This window comes from Schistocerca gregaria, chromosome 1, assembly GCF_023897955.1.
Source record: "Schistocerca gregaria isolate iqSchGreg1 chromosome 1, iqSchGreg1.2, whole genome shotgun sequence".
NCBI lineage: Eukaryota > Metazoa > Arthropoda > Insecta > Orthoptera > Acrididae > Schistocerca > Schistocerca gregaria.
Window position 1 is genome coordinate 414,010,946 of NC_064920.1, and position 12,720 is coordinate 414,023,665.

The 12,720-nt window shown below is 41.2% G+C and overlaps 1 protein-coding gene across 1 annotated transcript in view; it reads right to left on the minus strand.

The window, feature by feature from the left end:
* LOC126350217 (S-adenosyl-L-methionine-dependent tRNA 4-demethylwyosine synthase TYW1-like) overlaps positions 1 to 12,720 on the minus strand; it is a 102,565-nt gene that overhangs the window by 60,509 nt on the left and 29,336 nt on the right. The window contains exons 3-4 of the mRNA XM_050002498.1: positions 9,076 to 9,180; positions 8,464 to 8,658 (exon numbers count right to left, since the gene is read on the minus strand). Of these exons, the coding sequence (XP_049858455.1) occupies positions 8,464 to 8,658; positions 9,076 to 9,180 (300 nt within the window). The remainder of the gene's footprint in view (positions 1 to 8,463; positions 8,659 to 9,075; positions 9,181 to 12,720) is intronic.

A 12,720-nucleotide genomic window follows, 5' to 3' on the forward strand; every position in this document is an offset into this window, starting at 1 on the left:
TCACCAGGGACGTCAGGAGTGAAGTTGTGCATCATGCAACGGATGACACACAGTTTGAGTCGTGACACAATGTCCTGTGGTTGCACGAAAAGCATTACTCAACATGGTGGTGCTGCTGTCACGGTTCCTCTGAGCCATAATCTGTAGGTAGCGGTCCATCCACTGCAGTAGTAACCCTTAAGCGGCCTGAGGGAGGAGGATGTTATAGACAGTTGCTGTCTCTCTTGTTATCTGCTACATGTCCAAACAACATCGCTTTGGTTCACTCCGAGACGCCTAGACACTTCCCTTATTGAGAGCCCTTCCTGGCACGATGTAACAATGCATGCGGACACAATCAAACCGCAGTATTGACCATCTTGGCATGGTTGAACTACAGACAACACGAGCCTTGTAACTCCTTCCGGGTAGAATGACGAACTCATCGGCTGTCGCTCCCCCTCCGCCTAATAGACGCTGCTCATGTGTGGTTGTTTACATCTTTGGGTGGGTTTAGTGACATCTCTGAACAGTCAAAGGGATTGTGTCTGTGATACAATATCCACAGCCAGTATCTATCTTCAGGAGTTCTGGGAACCGAGGTGATGGAAAACTTTTTGATGTGTGTACAATACACAGCAAGGCATCCCCATAGTCTCATAGCTGCAGCATCCTGCATCCCACATACTCCCTACCCATATAATTAATCCTGGAATTACAAGCAATAAAGTGTATTTGACTTCAACAGCTGCTTCAAAGCCTGTAGCATCTGGATCCTTCCCACTAACAAGCCTCTCTGAATGGTGTCAGTGGGAACTTTCCTGCCAATGTATCATTTGTTCCTGCACACCCCCTGCCCTCTGCTTTACTTCACCCTCACACATGCCATCTGAGTTACCTGTGTATTCCCTCTCCATCACTCCTCCCCCCTCCCCTTTCCCCCAGCAAAGCCCTCCCTAAGCTGCACCTAGAAGCCCACCATCTTGTCCCCACCACATTCCTGCACAAAAAATGGTTCAAATGGCTCTGAGCACTATGGGACTTAACATCTGAGGTCATTAGTCCCCTAGAACTTAGAATTACTTAAACCTAACTAACCTAAGGACAACACACAGATCCATGCCCGAGGCAGGATTCGAACTTGCAACCGTAGCAGTCGCACGGTTCCAGACTGCAGTGCCCAGAACCGCTCGGCTTCTGAACCCCCATCATCCATGTTTTTGCTATACAAAGGTGTTTTTCTTTTCTTTTTTTTTTTTTTTAACCAAAAGGACATTTGATCGGCGCAAGATTACACTATTCGTCATTTGGCTTGTTCTTGCAAAAATTGTGCTGTTCACCAACTGCTAACACAGTCCAGTTTTCATATTTTCCATCTTATGATCATACAAATCATGAAAACATTTGATGAAGTAGTTAACAAGTGACTGGTGCAGTAAACTGTTTCATTTTCATCTAATGAGTTATGTTAAGGAAAACAGTCAGTTTTTGGCAATATAATACAACAGGAGAGAGAAAATATCTACTCACTGAGCGGTGGCAGATCACATACATAAAACAAAGTTATAATTAGGCAAGCTTTCAGAGCCAGTCACTCTTTCTTCAGGCAAAAGGGTGAAGGGAAAGGACGAGGGGTGAAAGAATAGGACTGGAGAGGTCTAGGAAAAGGGACAGATTTTGGAAAAGATACCTAGAACCATGAGTTAGGGGAGACTTACCGGATGGGATGTTCGCCTTCAACCCTTCTGCCTGAAGAAAGGAGCTCCAAAACCTTGCCGCATTATAATCCATTTTTATGTGTGTTCTGCTGCCGCATGGTGCATCGATTTTTTATCATCCTATTATGATAAGTTATGTTGTAATTACTGATATAAAATTATGTCTACTGTATGAGTTTATAACTACTGAAGTACAGGTATGCACGAAAGAGTGTTGGGGCAAATTTGTTAATGTCAACAAATTATTATCCAAGCATAACAAATTCAGTGATTAATCAGTGGTACCATATAAACACAGGGACAGAGTACTTTTGTGTGCCACTTTATATTGCATATTCACTGAACACCACATAAAATTATAGTACATACATCAGTTCATTTTAAACTGTCTTAAAGTACACTCACAAACACACGAGAAGAATTGCAATTACAAACCACTAAAATATTAAAATCACTATAATGAATAAGCTACTGCTATTCAAATAACTCTCCAATTTTTTTACAATAGTTTTAAATTTCAAATACCTTTTTACTTTTTATAACACCTGTTTGTGGAAATATTTGCTCCAAAAGCAAAGCTGTGGAATTAAATTTAGAAAATTAAAAGAACTCTATCAAATCTTTCCTCTCCCACATCCACACCAGCTGTTCATAGCATCCCCCTGTAGGTCTACTGCAAATTAGAACAGCATGCCACCCTCCACCTCAAAAAACTATCCTGCCATCCTCCACCTCAAAAAACTATCCAATCTCCTGGTTTCCCACATCCGGAAAGGCAACTCACTCACCCTCCACAACCTTTCCAACAAACCTCAACCTCCTCTCATTGCACACAGACCCAGTCTCTCCCATCTACTCAATCTCCCACTTCCAGCTCCACCCCCCCACCCCACCCCCCCAACACCTCAAAATTATAGTCAACACAATCTGGAACCACAACACCCCAATTCAGTAGTTAACCTTTCCTCCAAACCTCTCTCCCAATCCGAAATCTCTGCCCTATCCAAAGGCCTCACCTTCAGCCCCACTCCCAGATTCAACCAAACTGCCCTTGTCCAAGATTTACTGTCCTACACTCGTCCTCTGCTGGAAATATCACTTTGCCACAAAGAAAAATAATCCTGATCCCACTCCTAATGATCCAACTCCCTAAGACACTATCCAAATTGAACCCCACCTGGAACAGTTCCGTCCTGCATCACAGCAGGACCCACCTCCTCTTCCTCAAAATCACCCTCTCCAAACCTTCCATGAATTTCTCACTTCCAGCCTTGCCTCTCAATCTTTCTTGAAAAACCTCAATCCTACTCCCAACATCACCGCATCCGAAGCCCAGGCTATCCGTGATCTGAAAGCTGACCGATCCATCATCATTCTTCCAGCTGACAAGGGTTCCACGACCATGGTACTTGATCGTCAGGAGTATGTGGCTGACGGACTGCGTCAGCTTTCAGACAACTCTACATACAAAGTTTGCCAAGGTAATCCCATCCCTGATATCTAGGTGGAGCTTCAAGGAATCCTCAGAACCTTAGGCCACTTACAAAACCTTTCACCTGACTCCATCAAACTCCTGACCCCACCGACACCTCGCACTCCTACCTTCTACCTACTTTCTAAAATTCACAAACCCGAACATCCCGGCCACCCCATTGTAGCTGGTTACCAAGCCCCCCAAAGAATGTATCTCTGCCTACGTACATCAACACCTTCAACCCATTTCATGCAGTCTCCCATCCTTCATCCAAGACACCAACCACTTTCTCGGATGCCTGGAATCCTTACCCAGTCTGCTACCCCCGGAAACTATCCTTGTAACCTTTGATGGCACTTCCCTACATCTACATCTACATGACTACTCTGCAATTCACATTTAAGTGCTTGGCAGAGGGTTCATCGAACCACAATCATACCATCTCTCTACTATTCCACTCCCGAACAGCGAGCGGGAAAAACGAACACCTAAACCTTTCTGTTCGAGCTCTGATTTCTCTTATTTTATTTTGATGATCATTCCTACCTATGTAGGTTGGGCTCAACAAAATATTTTCGCATTCGGAAGAGAAAGTTGGTGACTGAAATTTCGTAAAAAGGTCTCGCCGCGACGAAAAACGTCTTGGCTGTAATGACTTCCATCCCAACTCGCGTATCATCTCTGCCACACTCTCTCCCCTATTACGTGATAATACAAAACGTGCTGCCCTTTTTTGCACCCTTTCTATGTCCTCCGTCAATCCCACCTGGTAAGGATCCCACACCGCGCAGCAATATTCTAACAGAGGACGAATGAGTGTAGTGTAAGCTGTCTCTTTAGTGGACTTGTTGCATCTTCTAAGTGTCCTGCCAATGAAACGCAACCTTTGGCTCGCCTTCCCGACAATATTATCTATGTGGTCCTTCCAACTGAAGTTGTTCGTAATTTTAACACCCAGGTACTTAGTTGAATTGACAGCCTTGAGAATTGTACTATTTATCGAGTAATCGAATTCCAACGGATTTCTTTTGGAACTCATGTGGATCATCTCACACTTTTCGTTATTTAGCGTCAGCTGCCACCTGCCACACCATACAGCAATCTTTTCTAAATCGCTTTGCAACTGATACTGGTCTTCGGATGACCTTACTAGACGGTAAATTACAGCATCATCTGCGAACAGTCTAAGAGAACTGCTCAGATTGTCACCCAGGTCATTTATATAGATCAGGAACAGTAGAGGTCCCAGGACGCTTCCCTGGGGAACACCTGATATCACTTTAGTTTTACTCGATGATTTGCCGTCTATTACTACAAACTGCGACCTTCCTGACAGGAAATCACGAATCCAGTCACACAACTGAGACGATACCCCACAGCTCCGCAGCTTGATTAGAAGTCGCTTGTGAGGAACGGTGTCAAAAGCTTTCTGGAAATCTAGAAATACGGAATCAACTTGAGATCAGCTGTCGATAGCGGCCATTACTTCGTGCGAATAAAGAGCTAGCTGCGTTGCACAAGAGCGATGTTTTCTGAAGCCATGCTGATTACGTGTCAATAGATCGTTCCCTTCGAGGTGATTCATAATGTTTGAATACAGTATATGCTCCAAAACCCTACTGCAAACCGACGTCAATGATATAGGTCTGTAGTTAAATGGATTACTCCTACTACCCTTCTCGAACACTGGTGCGACCTGCGCAATTTTCCAATCTGTAGGTACAGATCTATCGGTGAGCGAGCGGTTGTATATGAGTGCTAAGTAGGGAGCTATAGTATCGGAGTAATCTGAAAGGAACCTAATCGGTATACAATCTGGACCTGAAGACTTGCCCGTATCAAGCGATTTGAGTTGCTTCGCAACCCCTAAGGTATCTACTTCTAAGAAACTCATGCTAGCATATGTTCACGTTTCAAATTCTGGAATATTCCATTCGTCTTCCCTGGTGAAGGAATTTCGGAAAACTGCATTCAATAACTCCGCTTTAGCGGCACAGTCGTCGATAACAGTACCATCGGCACTGCGCAGCGAAGGTATTGACTGCGTCTTGCCGCTTGTGTACTTTACATACGACCAGAATTTCTTCGGATTTTCTACCAAACTTCGAGACAATGTTTCGTTGTGGAACCTATTAAAGGCATCTCGCATCGAAGTACGTGCCAAATTTCGCGCGTCTGTAAATTTTAGCCCATCTTCGGGATTTCGCGTTGTTCTGAACTTCGCATGCTTTTTCCGTTGCCTCTGCAACAGCGTTCGGACCTTTTTTGTGTACCACGGGGGATCCGTTCCATCTCTTACCAATTTATGAGGTATGAATATCTCAATTGCTGTTGCTACTATATCTTTGAATTTGAGCCACATCTCGTCTACATTCGCATAGTCAGTTCGGAAGGAATGGAAATTGTCTTTTAGGAAGGCTTCTAGTGGCACTTTATCCGCTTTTTTAAATAAAATTATTTTGCGTTTGTTTCTGATGGATTTGGAAGAAATGGTATTGAGCCTAGCTACAATGACCTTGTGATCACTAATCCCTGTATCAGTCATGATGCTCTCTATCAGCTCTGGATTGTTTGTGGCTAAGAGGTCAAGTGTGTTTTCGCAACCATTTACAATTCGCGTCGGTTCGTGGACTAACTGCTCGAAATAATTTTCGGAGAAAGCATTTAGGACAATCTCGGAAGACGTTTTCTGCCTACCACCCGTTTTGAACAAGTATTTTTGCCAACATACCGAGGGTAGTTTGAAGTCCCCACCAACTATAACCGTATGAGTGGGGTATTTATTTGTTACGAGACTCAAACTTTCTCTGAACTGTTCTGCAACTGTATCATCGGAGTCTGGGGGTCGGTAGAAGGAGCCAATTATTAACTTAATTCGGCTGTTAAGTATAACCTCCACCCACACCAATTCGCACGGAGTATCTACTTCGACTTCACTACAAGATAAACCACTACTGACAGACACAAACACTCCACCACCAATTCTGCCTGATCTATCTTTCCTGAACACCGTCTGAGACTTCGCAAAAATTTCTGCAGAACTTATTTCAGGCTTTAGCCAGCTTTTCGTACCTATAACGATATCTTCTGTGCTTTCTATTAGCGCTTGAAGCTCAGGGAATTTTCCAGCGCAACTACAACAATTTACAACTATAATTCCGACTGTTCCTTGATCCAAGCACGTCCTGTAATTGCCAAGCACTCTTTGACATTGCAGCCCATCCCGCACTTTCCCAAGGCCTTCTAACCTAAAAAAACCACCCAGTCCACGCCACACAGCCTCCGCTACCCTATACACAAATATACCGCACGTCCAGGGTCTCATTGCAGTGGAGCACTTCCTTTCACGCCGATCACCTGCCACCCTACCTAAAACCTCTTTCCTTATCACCTTAGCCAGTTTCATCCTGACCCACAACTACTTCACTTTTGAAGGCCAGACGTACCAACAATTAAAGGGAACAGCCATGGGTACCAGGACGGCCCCCTCGTATGCCAACCTATTTATGGGTCGCTGAGATGAAGCCTTCTTGGTTACCCAAGGCTGCCAACCCAAAGTTTGGTACAGATTTATTGATGACATCTTCATGATCTGGACTCACAGTGAAGAACAACTCCAGAATTTCCTCTCCAACCTCAACTCCTTTGGTTCCATCAGATTCACCTGGTCCTACTCCAAATCCCATGCCACTTTCCTTGACGTTGACCTCCATCTGTCCAATGGCCAGCTTCACACACCCGTCCACATCAAACCCACCAACAAGCAACAGTACCTTCATTTTGACAGCTGCCACCCATTCCATATCAAACAGTCCCTTCCCTACAGCCTAGGCCTTCGTGGCAAACGAATCTGCTCCAGTCCTGAATCCCTGAACCATTACACTAACAACCTGAAAACAGCTTTTGCATCCTGCAACTACCCTCCCGACCTGGTACAGAAGCAAATAACCAGTGCCACTTCCTCATCCCCTCAAACCCCAAACCTCTTACAGAAGAACCCCAAAAGTGCCCTACTTGTGACAGGATACTTCCTAGAACTGGATCAGACTATGAATGTGGCTCTCCAGCAGGGATAGGACTTCCTCAAATCCTGCCCCGAAATGAGATCCATCCTTCATGAAATCCTCCCCATGCCACCAAGAGTGTCTTTCCGCCGTCCACCTAACCTTCATAACCTCTTGGTTCATCCCTATGAAATGCCCAAACCACCTTCCCTATCCTCTAGCTCCTACCCTTGTAACTGCCACCAGTGTAAAACCTGTCCCATGCACCCTACCACCACCACCACCACCACCACCACCACCACCCACTCCAGTCCTCTAACCTGGAAGGTGTACACGATCAAAGGCAGAGCCACGTGTGAAAGCATCCACGTGATTTACCAACTGACCTGCCTACACTGTTACGCTTTCTATGTGGGAACGACCAGCAAAAAACTGTCCATTCGCATGAATGGACACAGGCAGACAGTGTTTGTTGGTAATGAGGATCACCCTGTGGCTAAACATGTCTTGGTGCACGGCCAGCACATCTTGGCACAGTGTTACACCATCCGGGTTATCCGGATACTTCCCACTAACACCAACCTATCCCAACTCCTGAGATGGGAACTTGCCCTTCAATATATCCTCTTCCCGTTATCCACCAGGCTTGAATCTCCGCTAATTTCAAGTTGCCGCCACTCATACCTCACCTGTCATTCAACATCATCTTTGCCTCTGCACTTCCGCCTCGACTGACATCTCTGCCCAAACTCTTTGCCTTTAAATATGTCTGCTTGTGTCTGTATATGTGTGTGTGCGCGCGCGCATGTATACGTGTCCTTTTCTCCGCCTAAGGTAAGTCTTTCCGCTCCCGGGATTGGAATGGCTCCTTACCCTCTCCCTTAAAACCCACATCCTTTCATCTTTCCCTCTTCTTCCCTCTTTCCTGACAAAGCAACCGTGGGTTGCGAAAGCTCGAAATTCTGTGTGTCTTTTTTTTTTTTTTTTTTTTTGTGCCTATCTACCAGCACTTTCCTGCTTGGAAAGTCATGGAATCAAAAATCAATTATTTATCTAATTATATGCCCTACAATTAAGCATATTCTCAGTTCAACAAAATTAGCTACTATTCACGATCTTTCTTGAAGACCTAATTACACATGGACACCAGCTGCTGCCAAGAAAGCTCTTATGAGACAAAGCACCTGCACACCAGGAAACATTCCAAAATTATATTAAAGTACTGCACGTTTTCCAAAACTTGCGTGGAGAGAGGAAAAAACGTAACTACACATGCGAAGATGCTTACCACATTGTAATTTTCACCATATTGTGAATTTCCAAGACCAAATACAGCATATTTCATGTCTTTTAATATGCCTCTGGACAATCTGAAGTCATTCACAGCCTCTTCTAGCCAGGTGTAAAACCAAGACCCTCCCTCTGGTGGTTTTCCTTCATTGTGTGTTGGCAACAGGAACACTGATAAAATGTTTCCAGTACACTGTGGAAAACAAATATACATAATTAAAAATCATACTCGTGTATTGTTTTCTTGAGACCCCACATTTACTCACTCTCCTCCTTACTTTCACAAAATGTTATTTCACTTGCAGAAGTCTCTGATTCTTGATTTTAAGAGATGTATCAAAGTAGATGTGCAAATGGCACAGAAGTTATGACAATAAAATATTACTGTTGTAGCTGACACTGATCAATCAAAATGAAGTTACTTCAAGCTAATAAGATTTACACATGGGTCAGATATTTTTTCATAGAGGAGGGATTTATCACAACAAAGGTAACCATTTTATTAAGACTGTACTAAACACTAAAATAAATTCATTATTACACTAAAAATACAGAGCAAAAAAACAAATCACATTAAAAGTATTTTTGTAGAGTTAACTGCAAGACCTACCTCATTCACAAGGTTATCTTCTGGATCGTAGCTTGCCAAATCAACTACTTTAACTGATGTATTTTTAGCTGCCTTTATCCTGTCACAAAGTTGTGATGCAAAAGCCTGAAAATAAAATGCACCCACTTTATTAAAGGATTTTTACCTGTCTGCATATTTAGGTTCCCTAGGGTCACTAAAATCAGATAAATATTTAACTACACTTTGCAATTATTTAGCGATACAATGCAGTCACATTTAAAATATTATACATAACAAAGTAAGTAGACTGAGAATGAAACCATAGCACAATGATGTATTGCTTTGCATCAGTAACTCTCCTTGTTTCACACCAACTGTCTCTCAATAACTCTTTTTTCCCCCCTTGCTTCATTAATTCGCATGAAATCGTTTTTCCACCACAAGTAAGAACCTAATATCTATCACCCTAAATTTGGAGTCTGCTCAGAAATCCAATATTTCTGATCAAAGTGAATACCACAAGAACCACAAACAAGTGTTTTGGGATAACAAGGGTACCAGCGATCAATTAAAAGGGGGGGGGGGGGGGGGGAAATCTCCCACCCAACTCCCCCAAAAAAGAAATTCATCTCAATTTGTATATCATAGTAGAAGTCAAAGTAATGTGCGAATTTAAACTATTGTCAGAGCTTTTATTGTTTTGATAAATTTCAGCTGTTTGTGGAGTTTAGAACCCGTAATGGGCAAGTCATGACAACTCTGTATGTACTGATCAATCCACTGCATAAAAAGAAGAGTTAGTGCCAAAAGACATGGTTGAAATGCTCAACTTTATTTGCTTTATTTTCAGTGAAAGAAAGCGTATTGCAGGAGACAGTCTATTGAAAGAAATGTTAGTGATTACACTGGTGAATTGCTTACTGAATCTTCAATTAGTCTTTTGTTGCCTTTGGGCAAAAAATTATGTATAATTAAGTCATCATCCTAAAGAAAGTGTTGAATACAAGATGTGAGTACCAGAAAAAATGGGATTGTAGGTACAATTAGTGGTACTCTGATCACAATCTGGGTGAGGCTTTTTGCAAACTATGTGGAATCGCATTTAAAAAATTATACCGATGCTGTACAAAAACAAGAAAGCATTACACTAAATTTAGAAAAGCTACTGGAAGAACGGAAACACTGGAAAAGCATGCCAAGTCAGAGAAACATAAAAAAGCTATTGCACTTGAAAACTGTAAATTACAGGGATTAAACACTAATTCATGAGCAGATAATTAAGCAGAATTAAAGTGAAAAGTTTTAAATCAGTAAGCAGCGTCTTCTTCAATTCAAAGTCTGTATTTCTTTAGCAAAGAAGAAATCCCTTATTCAAAAAAATATGAATCTCTAACTTTTAAGATAGTACTGAAAAGTGACATCAAATACATCAAGTGTGTTAAATTTCAGAGTGAAAAGTCCACACATATTAGCAAACACACTACTTCAGAATTATTAAATTGCTTTGGTGAGGTTCTAGACAACCAAAATTATACAATTCAAACAATAAATTCTTTTCCTTGGTGGCTTCATTTATCTTAAGGGCTGAAATGGGCTGTGAAACACTAAGGACACTCAGTGTGTGCCGTGCATTGCTGTCTCCACCTCCAGCATAGAAAGTTCATTCAGTACAATAAATAGGGTGATGACAAAATTAAGAAAAGGGTGGGTTGGATAGACTTCAAGTTTGTGTGAATGATTCCAACAGAAGGTGATGAGTAACCCACAAAATTGTCATTGATGATATCATCAACAAATATGCTATAAAGAAAGCCTTGACACAATATTTTCCTGTAAATATAATTAACTGTATGCAATAATATTATTTTATTGATTCTCATATCTTCATTCTTTAAGATGATTGATTAATATAGGCTAGCCTATTTAGCACTCTCATACAATTTAATTAAATATCAGGTAATATTTTTGCCATTGCTAATATTTTTTTATTATAGTGTCACTAAAATTTGAAGCCCAAAACATTCCCCTCCCCTCCCATGAAGTGCAATATCCCACCCGGACAAAAGTGGCTGTATTTGTCACTGAAGGGTGCAACAAAAGTACAATGGACAATTACTCAATTGAAATTATGTGACAGGCATTTACAAGAGCAAGGCAGTACAACCATTTTTCTTTACACAACAAACATTGTCTGAAAGGTGAAGTGGACTTAAAATTCTTAATTCAACATGTCCTGTTGACAAATTGAACCAGCAGAGCTAATATATGCTTAAATATTGCGTGTGAAAACAAAATTTCTATAATGTGGCCTGAAGATGCTTCACACTGATATTAAATCACTGTTAAACATACTTTCCTTACAAAATCATCACAGAACAAGGTGGATTACCATTAATCTTAATTTGAAGAAGTAACTGTCAGACTTTGAGACTATTTTGGTTGTCTCATCATTTTGCTTCATAGCCTAGGATACAAGGGTATACAAACAGAATGATTTTTAAGCGAGCTTTGTTAACAGTGTGAAGTAAAAACTTGCTGTTGACATTATTATGGTGGAAGTTCATAATAATGTACAACAGACCATAGTGGAACGAAACATATGAATAAAACTTCTGCAATTTGTCCTAGGTAAAATGTGGTTTAATGAAGTAGAAACTCATGTTTTCCTGATGGGTTTACAAATGCATACACTTCCATGTTGATGATTATTATTTCCAGTGATTTAAAAATGCATCACATAATCCCAAACAGCTTTCAATGTAAAGCACTGAATGGTTTATTTTCTCCAGTAAAAAGGGGAAGTTGCTGCTTAACACCTGAAGGCCGATAGCATTCACTTATTTTCACGTAGCCAGTCACACAAAGTTTCAAGAGCTGTCTTCAAATGATTCTAGGAATATACTACAAACCCTTAAGTATCACTCACATAGGGATTGTGAGGATATTAAAATAATTATAGAACACAGAGGCATTCAAAAAAATTATTCTTCCAATGCTCAGTATGTGAATGGAACAGGAAGAACACTTTATGAACTGGTACAATGGGACGTACTCTCTGCCCTGCACTTCACAGTGGTTTGTATAATATTGATATAAATATAGATAACCAATCATGAAGAATGTAAAATTGTGTCTGGTAGATCACTTACAAAAAATGGTTAAAGTCATACACCTTGAGAGCACATTATAACCTAACTCCAAGTAATTTTGGGAGTAAGTGAAAGATTCTACAAAATCTTAAAAGTCTTACAAGATCAATCACATCATCTGATGAAACCAAGGACAGGTAAGCTAGTAAACTAACCTCTGCCAGACTGTCTGAATATAAAATACGATAGTTAAATTGAGGTGTGGTGTACTGAAATCTAGACATGACAGCAGGACTGAAACTGTATTGAGAGTAGACAACTTTTTGTGGGAAGGCTCATCCAACTACAGTTTGTTATTGTCTAATTAACCAAACGTTTTGTAGCAAATACTTTATAAACCAAACTGCTGCTACAAGTTTTTATTTATGGCCAATAAAGTGGGATATCCACAGTGTGGTGGGGAAAAAAAGCTGAAGACCAAATACAATGAAAATTAGAACTTTTACTGGAGAGGAACAGAGTAGAGAGGAGATTCAGATGTGAGCTTTATTGCAAACAAGAAAATTAAAAACCATATTACTGATGTTTAAGGAAA